The sequence below is a fragment of the Thalassophryne amazonica genome, unplaced genomic scaffold (genome assembly GCF_902500255.1).
Source record: "Thalassophryne amazonica unplaced genomic scaffold, fThaAma1.1, whole genome shotgun sequence".
Taxonomy (NCBI): domain Eukaryota; kingdom Metazoa; phylum Chordata; class Actinopteri; order Batrachoidiformes; family Batrachoididae; genus Thalassophryne; species Thalassophryne amazonica.
In genome coordinates this window covers 862,062-887,060 of record NW_022986231.1, presented here as the reverse complement: position 1 = coordinate 887,060, position 24,999 = coordinate 862,062, and the positions used below count along the sequence as shown (strand labels likewise).

The 24,999-nt window shown below is 42.0% G+C and overlaps 1 protein-coding gene across 1 annotated transcript in view; it reads left to right on the top strand.

Moving 5' to 3' along the window:
* The window catches only part of jmjd1cb (jumonji domain containing 1Cb), a 651,485-nt gene that overhangs the window by 218,455 nt on the left and 408,031 nt on the right, over positions 1-24,999 (top strand). The window contains exon 2 of the mRNA XM_034165192.1: positions 6,826-7,047. Within this exon, the coding sequence (XP_034021083.1) occupies positions 6,826-7,047 (222 nt within the window). The remainder of the gene's footprint in view (positions 1-6,825; positions 7,048-24,999) is intronic.

Here is a 24,999-nt window from a genome sequence, read left to right as displayed (position 1 = left end):
TTGTGCTTAAACACTGCATTAAGCTCAAGATTGAACAAATAAATACCTTTGGAAAATAACAGCTGTTAAAGTTCAGAGTTCTCACCTGCTTTTTGTGATCTCTGCGTCTGAACATTGTTTTTTTTTGTGGCTCATTTCATTCATATATTCTCATTTTTTAAATATGTTTTTAAAGATATTTGACCGTTTATTTCATCTCATGATCTCATAAATTCAGCATACGATGCTCACATGGTGTGAACAGGACGGTAACGGCAGAATCACACCTTTAGAGAAAGTTCAGAGAGAAGTAAAGGCAGCTTCACGTTTCCGTTTTGTTAACGTTCACTCTGTGCTCCGCGCTCGCTGCGCACTGAATGTGTCGCGCCTGCATTCAGGAATCTCCCTCACCCACCCCCTCCCTCACAGTCTGCACACACAGACACACACACCAACAGCTCTGCATTTTAGACGGCTTTTGAAGGAGACGGCACTGTTTTAATCGGCCGTCAGCCTCCTTGTTATTGTCCCGCCTTAAGAGGAGAGAGAGGCTGCAGCACGTTTGACATCAGATTCTGAGTCGTTTTATGCTTTGTGGATAAAATAAATAATTCACGGTAATCGCGAATACGAAAAATAATCGCGAATATGAAAAATACCCACGGCACCCCTGATGATCACCCGGTTGAGAATCACTGCGTTAGATTACTTGTTACTGAAAAACGGTCAGATTAGAGTAACGTGTTACTAAGTAAGGTGTTAACGGCATCACTGTTGTCCACACACTGTCAGTTTAAAAGAACGTCTTTATTTTAACAGGAGCAGCGCAGAGAAAGCAGAGCAGGTCCACAAGCACAGCAAGAGTTACCATAGCAACACTGCATGCCCATATATGACACCCATAAAAAGTTAGCTGAGATCAACTGTTGTATTTTACTACAAAATCTGTATGTGATGTGAAACTTTAACATGATTTTCTAAAACGATCATCAAATTTTGTTAATACTAGTCTGAGAAGCAATAGATATAATGCTTGCCAAAAAAATTGAGATATTATAGAGCTCACACAGCAACAATTGATAAAGTAACAAGAGTAATGTTTGGGCTGCATAAGACAAGCACAAGGCCAAAAATACAGAAGGAAGTATAAGGTGCACAGTACATTTACATAAAAGCAGAGGATTCATGTATGCAAATGTTTATTACTTTACATACATTCAACACAAAATGAAAACATTCTATCATACCATAGATTTACACATACAATATTGATTGAATGCATGCACATGATGTGATAATTAATGCTACGCTGAGACTCGCCAGCTCACTGTGGGAGGCTCTGAGCTTCCAAATACCTTGGGCCACTACCTCAGAACAGGAGGGCCATTAACAAAATTGGTGCTACTGGTCCTGACTAGTAGGCTCAAAAAATATTTCTCAAACACTGTATTGTATTGGGAAAGTTGTTTCTGTGTGGCCAACAATTCAGACCGCCCAGAACATATGGCCCAAATGTGTTTTAAGCCATTTAATTGATCCAGAAATAAAATTATAGCGTAGATGTCGTTATAGCTAGGGTTGGGGCAAATCCGATCCAATATTGGTATCGGCTCCCGAGACCGAAGTAATTCACAGATCTGAAATTTCCGCTCTAACCTGTGGATTTTTCGAACGAACCATTTCTGTTTATGTTGAAATGTTTCACAGTCAGCCAAGCAGAGCAGCCCAGCGCTGTGTAACTGGAAAAAACTCCATCAAAATCTTTCAACAAATAATCCGAGCTGCTCTTGTCTGTGTAGCTATGATACATTCAGAAAATAGTGGTTTATTTTACAGAGAGAGAGAAAGCGAAAGAGAGCTAACTGATCATTTGTGTGAACAGTGGACTTTAATGCTACATGCTGTTTAAAAGCAGCACAGCAACTTAATGATCATACATGATCATCTTCACCACACAGCCTCTATGAAATAGGAAAGTGTGAAAACTGATTCAGAATGTTTTTCATACAGGTGCCTTGTTTAAAAGAGCAGGTTTGACAGTCAAATCAGTCCAGGTTCAGCTCTTGTTCAAACAAGACAATTAAGGGCTATGTTGTTAAAAAAAAAGTAATGCAGTCTCACTAAAAATGTTGAGAGAAAAAAACAAAACTGTCAAGATAACAGAAAACCTCTACCTGCTTCACTGGATTAAAGGTACAGTGTGTCATTGTTGAAGAAGAGAGCAAATGCTATGTCTATCAAATAATGTGTTTTAACCTTTTCAACGTTATTTATTTGATTAATTTAGACTTTGACAGAAAACATGCAAAAAAGAACTTTGCTGTTACAAATATAACAACATAAATGTAATTTTTTTTTGTCTGTTCTTGCTTTCAAGGTGCAAAACAATTCAAAATTAGATAAATGGGGCTTCCCATGAACCTTTTAGAGGTATAAAATCCTATAGTTTCGGGGGGCTCCACCCCCTTGACCCCTGCCGGGGTGTTGCCCCTGGATCCCCGGCCGTGAGCCGCAATCACATAATTGAACCGGGTCCCAGACCGAACGGTCCCTCCTAAAAATCGGTCTGTTCTGTCTTCACTGCGCATGCGTCATTAGCTGCAGTTCACCAATTATCACCTTGTTTCTGCTTCAAACTGCACTCCAGTCATCTGTCTCAGCGACAGATATCTGAAGCTTTTGTACAACAATCATTTCCACATAAATTCAGCATTATTTCTTCATTTAAAAAAGGGAAGAAGTGATCAGAGTGCCGCAGTTACATGACGTGCAAGCTGATGCGTTCACTGCGTGTTGGTCGTTTCAAAGCATCACAGAGTATCGCCTTGTTTCTGCTTAAAACTAACTTTAGAATGGTTTAAGAGGTTTTACCTTGTTGTCTGATGGTTAATAATCCCATTAATACAGCACCGGCACTAAAATGGTCCGAGCTAGAACCCTGGAGGGGGAGAGGGGCATGTCTCAATGAGATGGCGGAGTAATGAGACATGCCTCCATTAGGAAATTTCTTCCTGCAGTTTGCAGCCAGTTCCATATGAGCATCGAGTACCACTGATGGTCGCTGACCAACTTTTCATCACAACCAGGAGTAAGGGGGTGACAGTTTACCCAGACGGACTCCAAATATGAGTAAATTAAATACTTTTTTTGGGGGGGGGGTGGTTTTTGTGGCACTTTCGAGATGTACTCCATCGTTAAAACGGTATATGTACTCAGGGCGGGTATGCCATCTGGTGTTCGAGAGATAAAACCTCAGCCACTGACCCCAAAATGGCACTTCTTACATGTATACCATTATTCAGATATATTTTGTTCTTTTACATTTGCATGTGTTTCAGCATTCTAAACAGGTAATTTCTTGGAGAGAGCAAGAGAGACAGACCTACAGACAGACAACTACATGTACAGTTTTGAATGAGGACCATATTTCTGCATTTCCAAAATGCCACAAGAAACCATCAAAAAAAAAAGAAAAAAAAAGTACTTAATTCTTTCACCAAAACAACAAATCTTAGATCTTAGATGTACCTTCTGGCAAATTGTAGCTGAAAGTTCAGGTATTCTTTTTAAGAAAATCATCCTCTAAACACTTCATCATGAAGCTGTATAACTGGGGATACAACATATCCTCATATAAAATCACCAATAATGATAATAATAATATTAAAGCAAACAGAGGTCTGGTATCGGAAGAGTATCGGTATCGGCAGCTATCCAAATTCAGATCTCTGGATCAGATCGGAAGTGAAAAAATGTGGATCGTGCATCACCACTTATAGCCATTATATATTTGGACTAGAAAGTTTTTGATTGTTTTAAGGGTGGGGGGGAGCATATTTGAATAACATATAAAAAGTAAACCAATACAAGTTGCAGCTCGAGATTCTTTCCCTTAAGTTATAACAAAGGTCATGTCAGTTCACCCCACCATCATGGTATTCACAGTGTTTATGTGAACATGAAATGTTGATAAAGATTCCTAAAATATCTTTTAGGGTGGTGCTGATGAGACAGATTGAGACAACAAAGACAGGTTGATGTTGTTTGTTTATATATTTGTTAGTGAAGGGACAGTGCAACAGTGAAGTAAAAAAGCCAGATTATAGCCAGCGGCTCTCTGTTGTCCCTGGTAGGTGTTCCACAGCATGGTTTTGATTGTGGGAGATCACATCCGTGTTGATGTGATCTCCCACATCGACACGGAAGAATATGCAAACTCCACACAGAAATGGCGGGACGCATTCCCACAGCCTTCTTGCTGCGAGGCATCAGTGCTAACCACTAAGCCACTGTGCCGCCCAGTGTGAGACATGTGCTTAAGGAATCCCATTCCCATCAATAGCCCATGCCTGTCCTGATCTCGGTTGATCGGCTCTGGACATGTCCGATTATTTTCATAATTTCAAAGGCTGTCCATCACAGAAGAGTTTTAGGATTTGCAAGTTGACATAAATGTATATGACATTATAACCAGGTGTGCACATACAGTGAGGAAAATAAGTATTTGAACACCCTGCGGTTTTGCAAGTTCTCCCACTTAGAAATCATGGAGGGGTCTGAAATTTTCATCTTAGGTGCATGTCCACTGTGAGAGACATAATCTAAAAAACAATCCGGAAATCACAATGTATGATTTTTTTTAAATAATTTATTTGTATGTTACTGCTGCAAATAAGTATTTGAACACCTGTGAAAATCAATGTTAATATTTGGTACAGTAGCCTTTGTTTGCAATTACAGAGGTCAAACATTTCCTGTAGTTTTTCACCAGGTTTTGCACACACTGCAGCAGGGATTTTGGTCCACTCCTCCATACAGATCATCTCTAGATCTTTCAGGTTTGGCGTTTCAGCTCCCTCCAAAGATTTTCTGTTGAGTTCAGGTCTGGAGACTGGCCAGGCTACTCCAGGACCTTGAAAAGCTTCTTACGGAGCCCCTCCTTAGTTGCCCTGGCTGTGTGTTTGGGGTCATTGTCATGCTGGAAGACCCAGCCATGACCCATCTTCAATGCTCTTATTGAGGGAAGGAGGTTGTTTGCCAAAATCTCACAATACATGACCCCATCCATCCTCCCTTCAATACGGTGCAGTCGTCCTGTCCCCTTTGCAGAAGAGCACCCCCAGAATATGATGTTTCCACCCCCATGCTTCACGGTTGGGATGGTTTTCTTGGGGTTGTTCTCATCCTCTAAACATGGTAAGTGGAGTTGATTCCAAAAAGCTCTATTTTGGTCTCATCACATGACCTTCTCCCATGCCTCCTCTGGATCATCCAGATGGTCACTGGTGAACTTCAAACGGGCCTGGACATGTGCTGGCTTGAGCAGGGGGACCTTGCTGCCCTGCAGGATTTTAAACTATGACAGCATCATGTGTTACTAATATAATCTTTGTGACTGTGGTCCCAGCTCTCTTCAGGTCATTGACCAGGTCCTCCTGTGTAGTTCTGAGCTTTCTCAGAATCATCCTTACCCCACAAAGTGAGATCTTGCATGGAATCCCAGACCGAGGGAGATTGACAGTCATCTTTTGTTTCTTCCACTTTCTAATAAATAATCACAACAGTTGTTGTCTTCTACCAAGCTGCTTGCCTATTGTCCTGTAGTCCATCCCTGCCTTGTGCAGGTCTACAGTTTTGTCCCTGGTGTCCTTAGACAGCTCTTTGGTCTTGGCTATGGTGGACAGGTTGGTCAGATTGATTGAGTTTGTGAACAGGTGTTTTGTATACAATTAACAAGTTCAAACAGGTGCAGTTAATACAGGTAAAGTGTGCAGAATAAGAGGGCTTCTTAAAGAAAAATTAACAGGTCTGTGTGAGCCAGAATTCTTGCTGGTTGGTAGGTGTTCAAATACTTATTTGCAGCTGTAACATACAAATAAATTATAAAAAAATCATACATTGTGATTTCCGGATATTTTTTAAGATTATGTCTCTCACCGTGGACATGCACCTAAGATGAAAATTTCAGACCCCTCCATGATTTCTAACTGGGAGAACTTGCAAAACTGCAGGGTGTTCAAATAATATTTATTTTCCTCACTGTAACTGGTACTCATCGTGCTTGTATGTGCAAAAAAAATAGAATACAGTCTGTCAATTGCTTTCCTCTTATGAAGCACTTCCCTTGTGTTTTTTGCTGCGCATCATTAAGTATCAGCATGCACAAGCACCGTGAGTACCAATTACGTGCATGCCTGATTATAACGTCTAATAGATGGCGTGCTGTTTAACTGGCTGATGTGAAGGTCAGATTTCTCTTTGCATGTATCATCATAGGTTTGGGTCAGAAAAGTTATTAATGACTTTTTAGTATTAATTATTAGTTGACAACAAATGTTTTTTAGTGTGTTCCATTTGATCAGTCATAGCCTGAAACAGAAGTTTGATTTCAAATGTTAAGATTCTTGGTGGCAAAAAGTTTTGCCACTGACTTTTTGAATCAGATCTCGTTCTGTGTTTTGTTATTTAATTTCATCATGTAATAACATTGTGTTCTGTTTATATATTTTTATCTTAAAATGATGCATTCAAACATCCTTTATTTAAAAAATAAATTTTACTAAACAAATGAGTTTTTTTGGGGCATACTGTGAATCTGAAGTGGGACATATTTACATGATAGTCTGCTGCTAAAAGCTGCCTCTCACTACCAAAAGGTAACCAACTCACCTGCCCTACAGCAACATCTACAGGAGTGGAGGTTGAAGTGATCACAGAGACATTTTAAATGTGTTTAATGAGGAGTTGATGAATACACTTTATTTTTTGCACAGTACCAGTGAAATGCTGCTGCGCTGGAAGTGATTGTGGTTTTGTGTGATCGTGTTCCTGCTCTGTTGTTTCCAGGTGTATGTGGAGTTTGACGACCAGGAGTGGGAGAAGAGAGAGTGGGTGAAGGTCTATGAGGATTTCCAGCTGTTTCTGCTGGAACACCAGCTAGTCTGGGTCAAGAGGAAGGAAGGAGCTGCTGCTGCAGGAGGAGGAGAGGGAGGCTCAGGCAGTGCAGTTGGAGGTGCAGGAGGTCTGCTGCAGGGGGCCAAGCCCAAGCACGTACAGTGGCCTGCTCTGGTAAGGTTCAGCCATTGCTTCATGTCAATCCATGTTGAGCACCTGAGTGTGACTGAGCGTGTGTGCTGTCAGTGTGTGTCTGTTCAAGCACATACAGCCCGGGGCCAAAAGGTTCCACGTGCATTTTGTTTTTGGGTCACAGGTTCCAGACACACATTCTTACTGTACAGAAGTGTGCAACATCCAAACAAAGTTTTCACGTGGCATTGTGTTGTCAGGGCAGCATAGTGGCGCGTGTAGTGAGCACGCTTGCTTCCTAAACAGAAGATCCTGAGTCGAATAGGTCAGGACCATCGATTTCTATGTAATCCACTAGATGGCGAATGCAGCCTGTGAACGTGATAAACTTTGTTTTTGTTAAATATTTGCTCATTTAGAAATGGATCATGACACTCACCTGTTTCAAATTAGGTGTTCCTTGAGCATTCATCAACTTTCCCAGTCTTTTGTTGCCCCTGTCTCAGCATTTTTAAAAATGTGTTACAGGCATCCATTTCAAAATGAGCAAATATTTGCACAAAAACAAAAAAAGTCTATCAGTTTGAACATTAAATATCTTGTCTTTGTGGTATATTCAGTTGAATATAGGTTGAAGAGGATTTTCAAATCATTGTATTCTGTTTTTATTTACATTTCACACTACGTCCCAACTTCATTGGAATTGGAGTTGTACTAATATAAGAATATACACGAATGAGATAAATTTCTCTATCATATACTCCATATTGCAGTGTAGTGTTTTCAGATTTCTTTCATCTTGGTCAAGAAATTATTGAATAGTCTTACTTTCAGCCTGGCTGGCCTGGTTCTTTCACTTATTTTGTTTGAAATTTTTGCGGAGAAGCGCTCCGTAAAAGCAGCACTGCAGGTGGGTTAAGAGCAGTTTTTAATATTAATATCTGTAATATGATGTGAGCGTGTGAAGCTCTTTCTTTCACCCCTGATTATTTCCCATCTTTAACTTCATAATGAAATTATTTAAGGATCAGATTAGTATCTGGTGTCATGGTAGACTGTGCGTTTGACAAACTGATAGTATTATTTTCTATCTGGAATGGGACAAACAAAATCGTTCTCGTCTATTATATAAATAGTCTGATTCTCTTCTGTATTTGTTTGGACAAATAGTGGCTGTATAAATGTGGGACAGAGTTTGAATAAATGTAACAGCACAGAAAATGCAGATTTATGGTGAAACTCTCTGGAAAACATTAATCTATTGATTTTTGTCAGACCCTAACTTAGATGGCAGCGCTCTGGCAACAGCCAGCGAATAAGCAGATCGGCCTGGCCCTCCATCTAGTGAGTAAATAGAAATAGATGGTTGGGACAGATCTGGGACCATGCGCCTTGGATGACAACCACTCAGTCAGACATCCAGTCCAACTAAACTTCTCCATAATAACAATCTAGCGGGGGGCTATACATGGTGGGCTGTACTTTTCCCCAAACTTAACTCCAACTCCCATCTGTTTTCACACACACACACACACACGGTCTTGGTGACTGTGTGATTGTCGTGCTGCTGTTTTTTTGGTCAGTATTTGTTCAAAGCGGCTGTGTGAGTCTTCACTTGTGTGTTTGGTGTGTGACCTTAATGGTGTTAGCGTGTGTGTGTGTGTGTGTGTGTGTGTGAGAGATTCAGCCACGATGTAACAGCCAGGTGTAGAGCGCCATCTAGCACGTGGCTCAGATTGTGTTTATTCTCTTGTTCCTCTTCCAGATGAAACTGAAAAACCTTTACTGCTTCTGTTTTTTTGTTATTAATTTTCCTTGTGAATCAACACCTTCTATAAAAATTAGAATGCTACAATATTTTATAGTATTTTATAATCTATTGAGGGAGGGAAAAGGAAAACTCGTGTACAGTTTCTTTTTCTCTTTTTTAGCCCTCCTTGAAACACTAATTAAAATTAATACTTTCCTGTGTTAAAAAGTTCTAAGTGCTTTTGCAATACGTTAATTAATCAGTACTAGTGCAGTGCCCGTAGGAATCTCTCCCCCCCCCCCCCCCCCCCCCCCACTTGCACTGCAAAATAATAAAGAACAGGATTCAGTTTGGTGTTGGCAAATCAAATTAAAATGATGTTGAACAAACAAAGTTAATAGTTAATACATACAGTAGTGTTCAGAATAATAGCAGTGCTATGTGACTAAAAAGATTAATCCAGGTTTTGAGTGTATTTCTTATTGTTGCATGGGAAACAAGGTACCAGTAGATTCTCACAAATCCAACAAGACCAAGCATTCAAAAAACAGAAAAAAAAACAGATTTTAGCTAACATCTCCTGAGTGTTGTCAAGTGAAATTCAGTTGCAAGGAACACTGACTGCATGCGTTTTACAGTAAAAGGATTTGCTGGCATGCTGGCATTTAATTTGAATTTATTTTCATTTATATAGCGCCAAATCACAACACAGTTGCCTCAAGGTGCTTCACACAAGTAAGGTCTAACCTTACCAACCCCCAGAGTGAGCACACAGGCAACAGTGGTAAGGAAAAACGCCCTCTGATGATTTGAGGAAGAAATCTCAAGCTGACCAGACTCAAAGGGGTGACCCTCTGCATTAAACATTTTATTGTGAAATGTTGCGAGCAACATGAACTATCTGATTGTGTTTAACTTTGCTACCAGTAACATCAGTGAGCCACTACATCAATCAATCAATCAAGCAACTTTTTTCTTGTATAGCGCCAAATCACAACAAACAGTTGCCCCAAGGCGCTCCACATTGCAAGAAGTACATCTTGGAAGTACAAATGTTACAATGTTAATCAAAATAAATGTTTTTTTGTTTACTTTATTTTGAAGAGATTTACAGTCAGCTGTTCTTCTGGTTGCACTCTGGTACAGGCAGTGTTAAAAATACACCCAGTAGGTGTAAACCAGCCTGGGCAAACTGCACTCTGGTACAGGCAGTGTTAAAAATACACCCAGTAGGTGTAAACCAGCCTGGGCAAACTAAGTAGCAAATAATAAATACATACCTACATCACAACCGCATCCCACTGATTTTACTTCTTAAGTGGCTCACAGCAGTCATGGAGAATACCATCCTGCTGACACGGCTTTGGGTGCTTCCATATGTCCACAAGTTTCACATGATGTTCATTAAACACTTTGACGTCTTTTGGTTCATTCATTTGTCCAGCCACAGTGAATACACCAGTAAGCAAAGACATCGCAAACAGATAGCTGTGCTAACTGTTTGCGACGTCCCCTGTCCACACCGCAGCTGTCCTATTGAGAACTTGACGTCACTTCCTCTCCAAGTCTTCGTGGTCACACTCTTGGATAATTGGATAAACGTTTGTGACTTTCTCAAAGACGCATATAAAAATAAAATGTGGACGTCAAGTAATGGAACTCGAAGTTCAGCTGACAAAAACAGAACAAAATGGATGATGATGAAACAGTACATTCTGGGTGCATTTTTTCCTCCTACATGCATTGGGGAGAATTTGAATGCATGATTCTGTTATGCCACCTTGACATTTACACAAATTTGATCCCCGCACTGCTGTGCAATTCGTTGTGCCAGTGCGTCCCACTTTGTCCCATTTGGCGCCACGCTATATAAACTATAGCCTGTGCCGTATCGTTTTGTAGCCGATGAGGTATTTGCAATGAGAAGTTGGCTGATGAAATTCTCTCATTGCTCCCAGAATCACAGAGAAATTATTTACAGCTGCAGGTTGTCTCATGTGCGTTGTGCGGTGGAGAATGACTTTGGAATCTTGTCTCAAAGGCTGTTGTTTATATTGTAATGGGTTGGTAAAACAGGTGCACTTTCATTCCTTCTTATGAATTATATAATGTATCCATAAAGTAATGTTTATTATAGATGTAACATCTCTTCATAATCTAATTTCAGGTTCAGATATGCTGCGCGCAGTGGTACACAGGGACACGCAGTGTTTTCAAATAGGTTGTGCAATGATCGCGACTATTTCACACAAGTGGCATAAAATTTATGTGTGCCAGACATTTTGAACACTGGCACGTAGCTGTGCACAGTTTACAACAGTTTACAATGAGTTTACTCATTGGTGCACAACATTGCGCGCCAGTGCGGGGATCAGATTTGTGCAAGTGTCAAGGTGGCTTTAGTTGTGTTCATAGTACCACTGAGTGCAACCCCTGGCAAAAATTATGGAATCACTGGCCTCGGAGGATGTTCATTCAGTTGTTTAATTTTGTATAAAAAAAAAAGCAGATCACAGACATGACACAAAACTAAAGTCATTTCAAATGGCAACTTTCTGGCTTTAAGAAACACTATAAGAAATCAAGAAAAAAAATTGTGGCAGTCAGTAATGGTTACTTTTTTAGACCAAGCAGAGGGAAAAAAATATGGACTCACTCAATTCTGTGGAAAAAGTTATGGAATCACCCTGTAAATTTTCATCCCCAAAACTAACACCTGCATCAAATCAGATCTGCTCGTTAGTCTGCATCTAAAAAGGAGTGATCACACCTTGGAGAGCTGTTGAACCAAGTGGACTGACATGAATCATGGCTCCAACACGAGAGATGTCAATTGAAACAAAGGAGAGGATTATCAAACTCTTAAAAGAGGCTAAATCATCACGCAATATTGCAAAAGATGTTGGTTGTTCAGTCAGCTGTGTCTAAACTCTGGACCAAATACAAACAACATGGGAAGGTTGTTAAAGGCAAACATACTGGTAGACCAAGGAAGCCATCAAAGTGTCAAGACAGAAAACTTAAAGCAATATGTCTCAAAAATCCAAAATGCACAACAAAACAAATGAGGAACGAATGGGAGGAAACTGGAGTCAACGTCTGTGACCGAACTGTAAGAAACCGCCTAAAGGAAATGGGATTTACATACAGAAAAGCTAAACGAAAGCCATCATTAACACCTAAACAGAAAAAAACAAGGTTACAATGGGCTAAGGAAAAGCAGTCGTGGACTATGGATGACTGGATGAAAGTCATATTCAGTGATGAATCTCGAATCTGCATTGGGCAAGGTGATGATGCTGGAACTTTTGTTTGGTGCCGTTCCAATGAGATTTATAAAGATGACTGCCTGAAGAGAACATGTAAATTTCCACAGTCATTGATGATATGGGGCTGCATGTCAGGTAAAGGCACTGGGGAGATGGCTGTCATTACATCATCAATAAATGCACAAGTTTACGTTGATATGTCATGGCCTGCAAATAGTCTGGACCATAATCCAATTGAAAATCTTTGGTGGAAGTTGAAGAAAATGGTCATGACAAGGCTCCAACCTGCAAAGCTGATCTGGCAACAGCAATCAGAGAAAGTTGGAGCCAGATTGATGAAGAGTACTGTTTGTCACTCATTAAGTCCATGCCTCAGAGACTGCAAGCTGTTATAAAAGCCAGAGGTGGTGCAACAAAATACTAGTGATGTGTTGGATCGTTCTTTTGTTTTTCATGATTCCATAATTTTTTCCTCAGAATTGAGTGATTCCATATTTTTTTCCCTCTGCTTGGTCTAAAAAAAGTAACCGTTACTGACTGCCACATTTTTTTTTCCTGATTTCTTATAATGTTTCTTAAAGCCAGAAAGTTGCCATTTGAAATGACTTTAGTTTTGTGTCATGTCTGTGATCTGCTTTTTTTTCTACAAAATTAAACAATTGAATGAACATCCTCCGAGGCTGGTGATTCCATAATTTTTGCCAGGGGTTGTAAGTTAAGTTTCATGGCTTTCTTTACCTTATAACGTTGTGTCTGGTTGTTACTAATGGGAATGTACAGTTGCAACAGTAATTTAGGAACTATGATGTTAGTCACATGAGCCGCTCTGCATTGGCTACAAGTTTAATTTGGAGTGCTTCATTGCCACCCTTTGGCACCGTCGCAGGATGGCTGCTGGTCTTATCTACACTGACATTTCAGGTTATTGGTCAATGTGAAAGTGTGTATTCATTCCATCACTTTAGTGATGGAATGACAGTGTCTCTGTCCTTTCAAGACAGATTTGTATACTATAGTACCTAGTTATGCCCTGCGACACCTGTCTTGGGTGAACCCTGCACCACACCCTACAACTGCCGAGTGACCCTTAATTGCAGTAAGCGGGTGAAGATGAGTGAGTGAACACCTAGCTACAATCTGGTTTGTTAGTGACAGACAGGGTTCCCGCAATTTATGGTGCGGGAGCTCATGGCGCACAACAAAAAACACCTCTGTGTTGGAAACCATTCGGAAGATTCAGACGGCTTTCGGTGGCTTTTCAGTCGAGTGAGTATCCGAGAAATTGTGTAACAGCTGGGCATGCCACAATATGTCCTGTGAGACTTCCAACACAGAGGTGTTTTTTGTTGTGCGCCATGAGCGGCTCCATCCCGACGCGCGAATTCCTCCGCACGTCTTTCATTACAAAATCTCCTGTAACAGTGGAATGTGCCGCAAAAGTGCTGATGTCTACATTTTCTGTGATTTCTCTGGTAGTCACACGACGTCCCGGATCAACACAGCCTTCACTTTGGAAATGATCTGGTCGTTTCAGCCTGCCGATGGCCGCTCAAAGTGTGGCGCACCCTGCGCCGCTGTGGGCCGTCATTAATCCGTTTGTAATCCTCCTTAATCTGTGTGACGCAGATAGAATCTTCACTGAAAGCCATCTGAATTTTCCGAATGGTTTCCACCTGGCTGTCTCACACATTTTCTGAAAAAATTTTCATGGAGCAAAGCGGCAGTCGCTCAGCCATTTCCCTGACAATGAAAATCAGACGAGGGGGCTGGACCAGTGCTCACTCAAAGCCTGCCCACAGGCGAATGATGCAACTGACAGGCGTGAAAAAACTCACGCTTGCGCACAAAGGTTCAAGCTTGGCTGATGCAATCGCACATGATTCAAATCCATATAGTTTTGGAAAAAATAAAAAGGTCGGAAACTTTTCTAACAGACCTCGTATTTGACCTTGGACCTCAAAGTCAAACATAACAATTAGTGGGAAAAAAGGCATCGTTTGACCCCCCAGAAAAGGTTACTTTCATTTTTATGCACACGTTTTGGTCTGAAGTTATAATTACACTCAACAGTACACATGTACTTCAATTCCAGCAGTAATCTGTTCTGTTCACTGAAACTCTCTTTCTGTCACTTCATTCTGTAGAAACTCTTGTTTTCAGCACCCAGTTATCTGTAAAAATTTGCATGTACGCATCACATGCACATATCAGCATAATATTCAGGGAACCTCAGCTGAGTATTGGCTTTTTGTTAGTGTAATGATGATCGATTTCATTTTGACTGTCTTAAAGTCTGAAATATTTCTTGCCTTAAGCAGTATGTGTCACAGCGGTGACAAACACAGCTGCCTCTGCAAACCACGTGCAAAGCTTTTTAGTTTTAATTTGTACATTTCTTTTTAAATCTGTGTCCTTAAGCTGCTCTCTGAAATTTGATATGAAGCTGCACAATAACTCCACTTTGGCAGAGAGAATGAGTTTGAGCTGTTAGGGGGGAGGAGCTCATGCTGAGTTGTTGGAACGGGCTGAGTAGTTGTGCACCTCAGCTTATTCTTCAAAGCCGCCATCACCTGTTGGTGTTCAGTGTGGTTGAGTCATCTTCCTCCACGATTGACCAAAAATTACAAAATGTCACTATTTTGTTTGTCCTCTCACCCCAAAAAGAGTCCAGCTCCAAACGGCCTGTCACACGTCTACATTACTCCACATAGGGGAGCTCTTATTGATGTATCAGATTTTTTGTGTGGGGATTTTTTTGTGTCCCCATGTTGTGTGGTCGTCGGGCCTCTGGACTGAACAGCAGCGCACCTCAGTTGTGTCTCAGCTGCACATACAAATAAAGATTAGCACCATCTGTCATTTGTGCTCTCTGCCTGAACACGCCTTGAACTACCTGTAGTAGTGTGAACAAATACCTGTATATTTACATTAAGGCGGGGGCTTACTGTTGGGGTTTGGTTCCTTTAGTTGTCCCTGTGTCTTTTGGTTTGTGAGTCCTGTCTCCCCGTATTCTGTGAGTGTATGAGTGAGGATGTGTGCGTGTGCCACGTGTCTCCCATTTTGTGTCCGAGTCCCTATGCACCTGTCTCCCTGCTCCCTGTGTGTATCTGTGCGTGTGAGTGTATGATGGTATGAGTGTGCTTGTCAGGGTTTAACTCCTGGCTGTGTGTCCCTGCTCCTGTGTGTGGGTTCCTTGTTGATTGTCTGGTGGGCGTGCTCCTAGTGCGTGCGTGTGAGTGTGAATGCATGCGCCATGTCCCCCATTTCATGGTTGAGTTTGGAGTTTGTGAGCCTGTATGTATGTGAGTCCTTGCTGCTGTCTGCATCAGCTGTGATTTGAGGGAAGCTGGAGTCTGAACATTCACACACTGATAACATAATATTACAGAAATATCTTCTAACTCAGGAGGTGGACTGACTGCACGGCTCAGAGAAGCATTGACACGTAGTGTTTTCGGTGTGATTGCGCAGTGGTCACGTCTACAGTATAATTTTCCCACCACTATGACAAAGCGCCCAATGGTGTCAGTGTGCACGTTAGATGCAGTGAACTGTATATGCCTGCTATTCATTATGGCGACACCTCTCGATCTGCTTTGAAAGTTAGATTGAAAGACCTGACCAGACCATTTTTTGCTTAGGCTCAGGCTGTCAGAAGAACACACGTCTGTCTCCTGTAGAAAGGCAATATCTGCATTGAGCTGCTTTAAATGTGATACAATTTTCCTATATTTTATGTTTTGATTAAGGGATTTTACATTCCAAATTACAAATTTGACAGGGCATCCATGAGTCTGCCTGCTCACATATACACTGGCCATCTTAAAAGTATTTTAGAGTTTACATGTACACACAAACCATTATCTCTACAGAAAGATAGGTACATACAGAAATTTAAACAAACAGTCACCCATGAACAACCGGTATAGCAAACCCCTTCTAACTGAACAAGGAGACAAAAAACAGAACACATGATTCTAGAACAAAAACAAATCCACACGTTGATGTGCTTGTATTGAGTTATACTGCTGCTTAAGCTGCTTGGGCTCCCGTTTAGCCCCTAACTTGAAGTATAATAAAATAAAATAAAAGACTCACATGGGCATTGAATTTTTTTTTTTTTTTTTTGGATCAATTTTTTATTGATTTATTTTAACATAACAACAAAAACAAACAAAATTCAAATTAAATAAAATGAACACACAGGACCGGGACAAGCATATGAACATATTACATCTGCACATTGTTCAAATGAGATTAAAATTTGCCAACAGATTTGCCAACAGGGGGTCTCAGATCAAAAGAGTTCGGAGATCAACCACTGCTTGATTCCAAGCATTAATAGTCTTCTCCTTAGCACCATGTATACGAGCAGTGGACAACTCTAAATATGCCACATCTATAAAGGATTGCACCCACTGATGGTAAGAAAGAGAGTGTGGAGGTTTCCACCTTACTGCAACCATCTTCTTGGCGGCAGTTAAACCTGCCAAAAAGATCCTTTTCTGAGCTTTGCACAGTTGAAGTTGTGACATATCATTCAGTAATAAAACCAAAGGTGACAATGGGATATTCACTCTTAACAACAATGATAAGCTGTTACTTATAGTTTCCCAAAAATAACATACACTTGGGCACTCCCAAACCAAATGAAAAAATGTCCCAACAGAGTTAGTATGGCATAGCGTACAGTATGGATCAACTTTTATTTTCATATTATAAAGCTTGCGAGGTGTCGTATATGTCCTGTGAATAAAATTCAGGTGGATTTGTTGATGGTCAGGGTTTTTAGATGAACAAAGTACCGAGTCCCAAACTGCCTCCCAGTCAAAATCAGGAGGAAAATTAGGAATGTCAGCTGACCTACATTTATCCAGATGTAATGGGACATACGAATTTTCCAAAAATTGCAAATATAACCTAGAAGTAAGACCTGTAGTGCCACAAGAGCTATTAAAAAACCTAAGCAGTGGGTGATCTGCAAGCGGGATTTGCCATTGTACCCCGTATGTTTTCATGGCTGTTCTCAATTGGAGGTAAAAAAAGAAAGAAGAACGCTGCAAATTAAATTGAACACAGAGATCCTCAAATGCCCGGAGTCCATTCTCGCCAAACACCCTGCCAAGGGAACGTATGTCATTGTCATACCATTGTCTACATTGACTTCTTTTCATAGGGCACTTGTTAATGAGAATCCATCCATCCATTTTCTTCCGCTTTATCCGGAGTCGGGTCGCGGGGGCAGCAGCTCTAGCAAAGCCGCCCAGACCTCTCAATCCACACATACCTCCCCCAGCTCCTCCGGAGGAACCCCAAGGCGTTCCCAAGCCAGCCGAGAGATGTAGTCCCTCCAGCGTGTCCTGGGTCTTCCCCGGGGCCTCCTCCCAGTGGGACATGCCCGGAACAACTCTCCAGCGAGGCGTCCAGGGAGCATCCGGAAAAGATGCCCGAGCCACCTCAACTGACTCCTTTCGACGTGGAGGAGCAGCGGCTCAACTCCGAGCTCCTCCTGAGTGACTGAGCTCCTCACCCTATCTCTAAGGGAGCGCCCAGCCACCTTGCGGAGGAAACTCATCTCGGCCGCTTGTACTCGCGATCTCGTTCTTTTGGTCATGAGCCAAATCTCATGACCATAGGTGAGGATCGGAACGTAGATCGATCTGTAAATCGAGAGCTTTGCCCCCCTACTCAGCTCTCTCTTCATCACGACGGTCCGATACAGCGACCGCATCACTGCAGATGCTGCACCGATCCGTCTATCGATCTCACGCTCCATCCATCCCTCACTCGTGAACAAGACCCCGAGATACTTAAAGTTCTCCACTTGAGGCAAGGACACTCCACCGACCTAAAGAGGGCAAAGCACCTTTTTCCGGTCGAGAACCATGGCCTCGGATTTGGAGGTGCTGATTTTCATCATTGAGAATCCTCTCATTGTAAAAAATCGGAGAATGTGGATTCCAGCTACACCCAATCCTGCATGGTTTCTCATCATTGCACCAGACAGCTATAGCATAAGATAAAATAGGACCAAACCGAGCCATGCATCTATTCTGCAGTGAATTAGCAAACCGAGCCATGCATCTATTCTGCGGTGAATTAGCAAATAACAGCTCCCTAAGTTTTAAAGAGCCTGCCAGGGATTTCTCTAATGGGAGCCACGCCACCTCCATTGAACTATTGAACCATGCAACCAAAGGGCGTAGAGTGAAAGCCCAATGGTAAAGTCTGAAATTCAGGAGTGATAAACCACCTGCCGACCTACGCCGCTGTGTTGTGGACAGTTTTAGACGTGGCCGTTTTCCATTCCATATAAATTTAGTGACCGCACTCTGTACTCTATCCCAGTAATGGGAAGGAGGTGGAAGTGGGATCATAAAGCTCAAAAAGTTGATATGCGGGAGAACATTCATTTTAATAATAGAAACGCGTGATCTAAGGGAATTTGGCAAAGGGGCCCATCTTTCAAGATCAGCTAAAATCTTGATCAACGCACCTTCATAATTATTTTTAACAATCATTTGTAAAGTGAGATTTCAATACCAAGATATGTAAAATGTTTAACGACCGGAATACCAGGAGGTAAGGTAGCGTGTCTCATACAATCATTCAATAGCAAAAAGGCAGACTTATCCCAATTAATCTTATAGCCTATGTTGCTGAACTCACTGAAAAGAGAAAGAATATTAGGGATGGATTGGATATTTCCCACATATAGAATAACATCATCAGCATACAATGATATACTATACTTAGTGCCATTTATTGTTATTGGGGTAATTGTATTGGCTAAACGGATCATTTGAGCTAGAGGCTCTAAAGAGAGTGCAAATAGAAGAGGACTCAAAGGGCACCCGTCTTGAAACCCTGGCTATACTAAAAGTAGAAGAATACGTCCTACCTGTGAGCACTGAAGCTGTTGGGTTGTTGTAGAGCACTTTAACCATATTTACAAAATCAGAGCCTAGACCAAGTGTATGGAGTACGGACAATAAATACTGCCACTCAAGACGGTCAAACGCTTAAATGGCATCTAAAGAGAGCACAGCGGCTGGTGTAGATGAAGAAGAGACACTATTTATGATGTGTAGCAGTCTCCTCATATTATCAGAAGAGGTTCTTGATTTAATAAAGCCTGTTTGGTCACAATGAACCAATTCAGACATAACGGTTTCAAGCCTACGAACCAATACTTTAGCAAATTTTTTATATCTGCATTCGAGAGGGACAAGGGCCTGTAACTTGAGCACTCCTGGGGATCTTTATCTTTCTTAAGTAGAAGAAAGATAATGGCCATGTTCATGTTTCTTGAGACAGAGCCAGTCTTTAATGAAATGTGAACCATGTTAAACATTAAGGGCCCTAGATATTCCCAGAAAGTGGAGTAAAACTCAGGAGGGACCCCGTCAAGACCGGGAGACTTCCCACGACACATAGCTAAGGCAGCCTCCTTGAGCTCAGATATGGTAATTTGACTGTTCAGTTTGGACAAACCTTCTGCTGACAGTCTTGGGAGAAGTGCATTGTTAAAAAAATCATTGCATGTTTGTTGATTATGTATTACTTCTGAACTATACAAAGTACTATAAAAGTTGCGAAAAACTGAATTGACCCGTGAAGGTTCGGTCTGAATCAGGCCATCTGCGGATTTAATTGAAGGGATATCAGAAAAACATTCATCAGCTCTCAAACGGAGTGCTAGCAAATGACTCAGCTTGGCCCCATTGAGATAAGTAGAGTAAAGCGTATAGCATTGTTACGAATAAAACCCTTAACAGCATCCCATAGAATCCTTGAATCATCTACAGACCCTTTGTTGATATCAATAAATATACCAAATTCAGAAATAAACTGTTCTATAAAATCTTTAGTGAGTGAACAAGACACGAATTAAATCCGTATTCCCCAAAAACAGCAAAAATGTCTCTGTAAATAGTCAAAACAATGAACAGAAAAATCCAAATTAAGATGAGAGCACAGAACGTGAATGGGGAGAGGAGGGCAGTAAGTAAACTCACTCACTCAAATATTCAGATCAGTCACTTTGGGCTAGTCTTCTTTATCCTCCGAGCTGTCGAGAAAAGCACTGGCCTCCTTAGGGTCCTTGAATGATTTTTGGACTCCGTTGATCTCCAAAGAAAGCACAGCGGGAAAAGCCATCCGAAAACGTATGTTCCTCTTAATAAGATCCGTGCAGACCGGGTTGAATGCTCTCCTTGTAAGTCGAACACCAGGTGGAACATCAGCTGCAATACGCAGTGGGCAGCCGTCATGCTCCAGTTTACCCAAACGCCTGACAGCAGAGAATATTAGAGAAACATCTTTGGAGTGGTGAATCTTGATCATAACAGGATGAGGACCGCCGTCAGTTGGTCTTCCGGGTACGCGGTGTGCACGGTCTATAGTGAAGTTAGTGACCGTCAGCTTTAAAAGCGTGGGGATAAACTTTTCAAAAAAGGAAACTGGGTCGTCACCTTCAGTGGACTCTTTTAAATTAAGCAGCTGAATATTATCTCGTCTCGATTGGCTTTCGATGTCCAGGACCTTATCCAACAGCTGCTCATTCGTTCTAATCAATTCAGCCACTTTTCTCTTCAGCGGAGCTACATCGTCCTCCAAACCGGAGATACGTGTCTCCGCCTCGGCTTGGGCGCAGGCTAGGGTGTCACTGGCTGTGGTGCGCCCTAGGGTGTCACTGGCTGTGGCTACCTCTTCAATGCGCTTAATAGCGTTATCCATTTTCACATTCAGTGAGGACTCAAATCTAGCCAGTGCCTCGCTCATAGCCATGTCAGTCCGCTGAGCCTCTGCGGCTACAGTTTCAGATATGTTTAAGTAGCGCTTCTGTGGGAAATTCAGGTGTAGCCATGAGTGTGCTAGCGTTAGCAGAGCCCAAGCTATCATCGCTCTGTCCAGAAATATCGCCTGCGGGCTCACAAAGTTGTTCATTCCGACCTGATTTTGGTGGCTTAGGCATCGTCAAAGTGAAGCGAAGTGCAATTCCAATAAAAAAGTAAACTTTCGTTGCAAGAGTCAAAAATGTAACGATGAGCAGGTAGGGAGACAAAAATACGTCCGCTTACATTGACACCATCTTGGAACCCCGGGCATTGAATATTTATATTGGCTCCTCAAGCCAGCAAGAAGCAAACTACCAATATAACTAAACGCCAGAATGGCACAACAGATATGTAAACAAGCATATTACAGCATAAAGTAACAACAGGTGAGTAAACAAACTGCCTAAGAAGATTGTAGATAATTAAAATCTAGATCTACAGTCGTGTGTTTTCACTCGCCAGAATTTTCACCTTCACATATGCCATGGCCTTGTCTGGATCTGTGAACACCAAGTCACCCTCTCTGTGTGTGATGCGGAGCCGTGATGGAAAGAGTAATTCATAACGCACTCCTTCTCGGTTGTGCAGAAGCCTTTTCACAGCTGTGCTGCTGGAGCCTTGATCACACCGGCTGTGTAGTCGGGGAAGATCATAACCAGTGCACCTTTAAAGCGTAGTTAGCCCCGCGTACGAGCATGGCGTAAAACCTCCACACATTCTTGGTGATAATGAAGTCTTCCGCCTGCTATTTTCTGGCCGGGTGAACGGTGTGAGCGGTCCACCAGCGGCTCCTCTAGCTGTAGCACCTCTCTCAGTAGTGTAGCAACCACTGCCGCGGAACTGGACACGGTCTCAGCGACACCAAGAATGCGAACATTCATTCGTTCATTCACATCTCCTCATTCCGCACTCCATAGCTTCACCTCTCTCCTTCAGCCCTTTTAATTCACAACTGTTTCTCGTAAAGCGACCACTTCATTCGACCATGAAGACAGGCCCTCCTCCATCTCACTAACTCTAGCATTCACCTGGGCCATGTCAGCACGGAGCGCTGTAGTGTTATTAGTTAGTGCCGTTTTCACTGACTGTAGTTCCAGCTTAAGCATGGTGAAATCTTCTGCGAGGGCCTCTTTCATTTCTTTCTTTATCACAGCAGAGATATCAGCTTTCAAATACAGAAGTACCTCTGCTTTCAGGTCCGTCATCATGTCGACTTTGCTGATCTTGGTGGAGGGCGGAGCAGAGCTTGTCGCAGTATCTGGAGAACTCGAGTCCGAGGCTGCAACAGGCCTACTACTACTTTGTCCAGTGTACTTATATTTCCGAAGATTTGCTGCCATTTCAGGATTTTAGCTATGTGTATATCAACAGTATCCCCAAAACTAAACCGAGTGAGACAAAAACAATTGACAAGATTTACTGAAGAAAATGCCCTTTCACGCAGGATTCATGGGAGCCCTCCTCCAGACGTCTTACCCCACCGCCGCCATAGCAGAACTCCGATACTGGACTTTTTGACAAACAGGCCTGAGTTTGTGCTCTGAGGTAACAACAGTAAGTTGAACACCATCACCTTAAGCACAGGCTCTCCACAAGGGTGTGTGCAGAGTCCCCTCCTCTTCACCCTCCTGACCCACGGCTGTTGTGCAAAGTTCAGCAAAAATCACATCATCAAATATACAGACAACTTAACTGTCCATCCAGAACAAGTATGACAGGCACTACAGGGAAGACTGGTGCAACAGCGATCTGATCCTGAATGTGGAGAAAAATCAAGAAGCTGGTGGTTGAATTCAGGAGATGCCCCACCCTCCTCCATTCACCAATTTACATCAAGGTCTCTGCTGTGATTATGCAGCAATCAAAATTCATGCCGGTCCATGTCTCAGAAAACCTGACCTGGACTCACATATCCTCTCTAGTTAAAAAGGCCAACCAGCATCTGCACTTTGTCCACAGGATAAGAGGGCCCATCTGAGCCCAGCTGTCTTCACCTCCTTCTTTAAGCTGGGCTTACACTGTGCGAGTTTTGACCCTTTACAGCCGATTTTTCAGTCGTGCGAGAATTTTTTGGATCGCGCAGAGTTTCAGCTTAATCGTGCGTCCTGCATCGTGCAGTCTACATGGAGTTACGAGCTGCGTTTAACATCTCACGACCACCTCCCGATCGGGAATCTTATGGTCGGATGAAAATCAAACTTGTTTGATATTTTGGTCGGCCGTCGTGACTCGTGAGGGTTCCGCGCTGTTTAAGCAGCACTCCAAGCGTCTACGCACTGATTACCTCACGCACTGTCCATGAGCAAACACCGGAGAGAGCAAACAGTGATCTCATGTAAAGTCTTGTGTTTTGTTTTTTTTTCATTGCGTTCCCTCGCAATAACCTAATATCTTATTAAAGTTCATGCCTATCAGTGCGCACAGTGAGTGGAATCAGGTGGGGGGGGGAGACTGAACGTATATGCGCGCGCACACAGCAGACAACAGGATTTACGACAGATGAGGGAGTAAGTTGCTACACCTTGCATAGCTGTAAGACACCGTATGAAGCAACACCTGTTATGAATGTCTGTTTTTCTCGGTCTGGTTTTTCTGTCTCCATTTCTCTTGGTCTGTTTTTTTCTGTCTCCGTTTCTCTCGGTCTGGCCTTGTCTGTCTCCGTTTCTCATGGTCTGGCTTTGTCTGTGTCTGTTTCTCTCGGTTTGGCTTTGTCTGTGTCTGTTTCTCTCACTGTTTTTTTCTGTCTGTTTCTGTCAGTCTTTTTTTTCTGTCTCTTGTCGGTCTGGTTTTTTCTGTGTCTGTTTCTTTCGGTCTGGTTTTTGTCTGTTATTTGAGAAACCAGAAACATTACTTCTAAATACAACTTTGTCTCCCAAAGTGTGCAGTCAGTTTTAATGCCGTTATCATTAAAAAGTTATAAATCAGAAATCTTACTTGCAATCTACTCACCAAATGCCTTATCAGGATTTAGGGAAGGGTTATATCTCCAGTTGTAGGAGTGCAGATATAAATTAAAAGGCATTTTTAATGCAAAGAGGGCCATAGTTAGAAACCACAATATTATAGTAAACAGAGCTCAACGCTAATACAAAAAATGATCAAATATACTACTACACTCCTATGCTAACAACGTAACCTAGTAAAATGCACCCATTAAGTAATAAACGGTGATAGGAGCTTAGTACAATAATGTAAACACTAAAATGTGTCACCTCGTGTTAAACAGAACAGGGTTAATTGCAGATCAGTTATAATGAACAACTTGAAGCTTGGCTGGAAACCGTACAGTGCACTTTGCGCCGGTGTCTGTCAGCTCTTTCCTCACATTGAAAGCCTGTCGTCGAGACGATACCTCCGCTGTGTAATCTGGAACGATGAACACCCTCCTCCCGTTGGAGTGAAATGGCGCTTGCTGTCTGCTGAGCTTGAAAATATTGGCCTCATTGTAAAGTTTGGTGATAATCATCCGCGGGTGTTTGTGGTCCCGAGGCTGTGGTTTGAAGCTCCGGTGTGCTCTGTCAACTTTGATGAGCTTGGTGAAGTTGTTTTGTCCAAACTGAGTTGGATTACCTCGCTCCTCTCCTTCTTTGCTCCTAGCTCCTTTTCAATCCCAATCATGTTTTTATATATATATATATATTCTATTTCTACCTCATTTCTTATGTCTTGTACTGTTACAAGTATTATTATTATTGCTTATCCTTGCACACGCTGTTTGATGAACATTTTCTTCTACTTGCACCCAGCTTGTGTGTGTGTTTTTTTTAAAGCTGACGTAACATGTGAATTTCTCCTCTGTGAGATCAATAAAGTTTATCTTTATCTTTAATGCCCACAGTCTGAGAGCCCCCCAATGTCATTTAGCTTAGCCTTGGGCAGACCGTTAGCCACCTGAAGCTCCTCACACATTGCTTCCAAAGCTGTGATATGAACATCTGCACTTAAGCTCGTGCCCTCCACGCTGTCTAACCATTGTTTGATCTGATAACACTCATTCAAGGTAGACAAATGTGTCTTGATTGTGTCCAGCTGCTGTTATTCTTGTTCTGACAGGCTGGTATTTGCACACTTTGTGATTTGATGGGTGATCTTTTCAGAAAATATGATTCATTAATCACAAAGCTTGGAATTACAT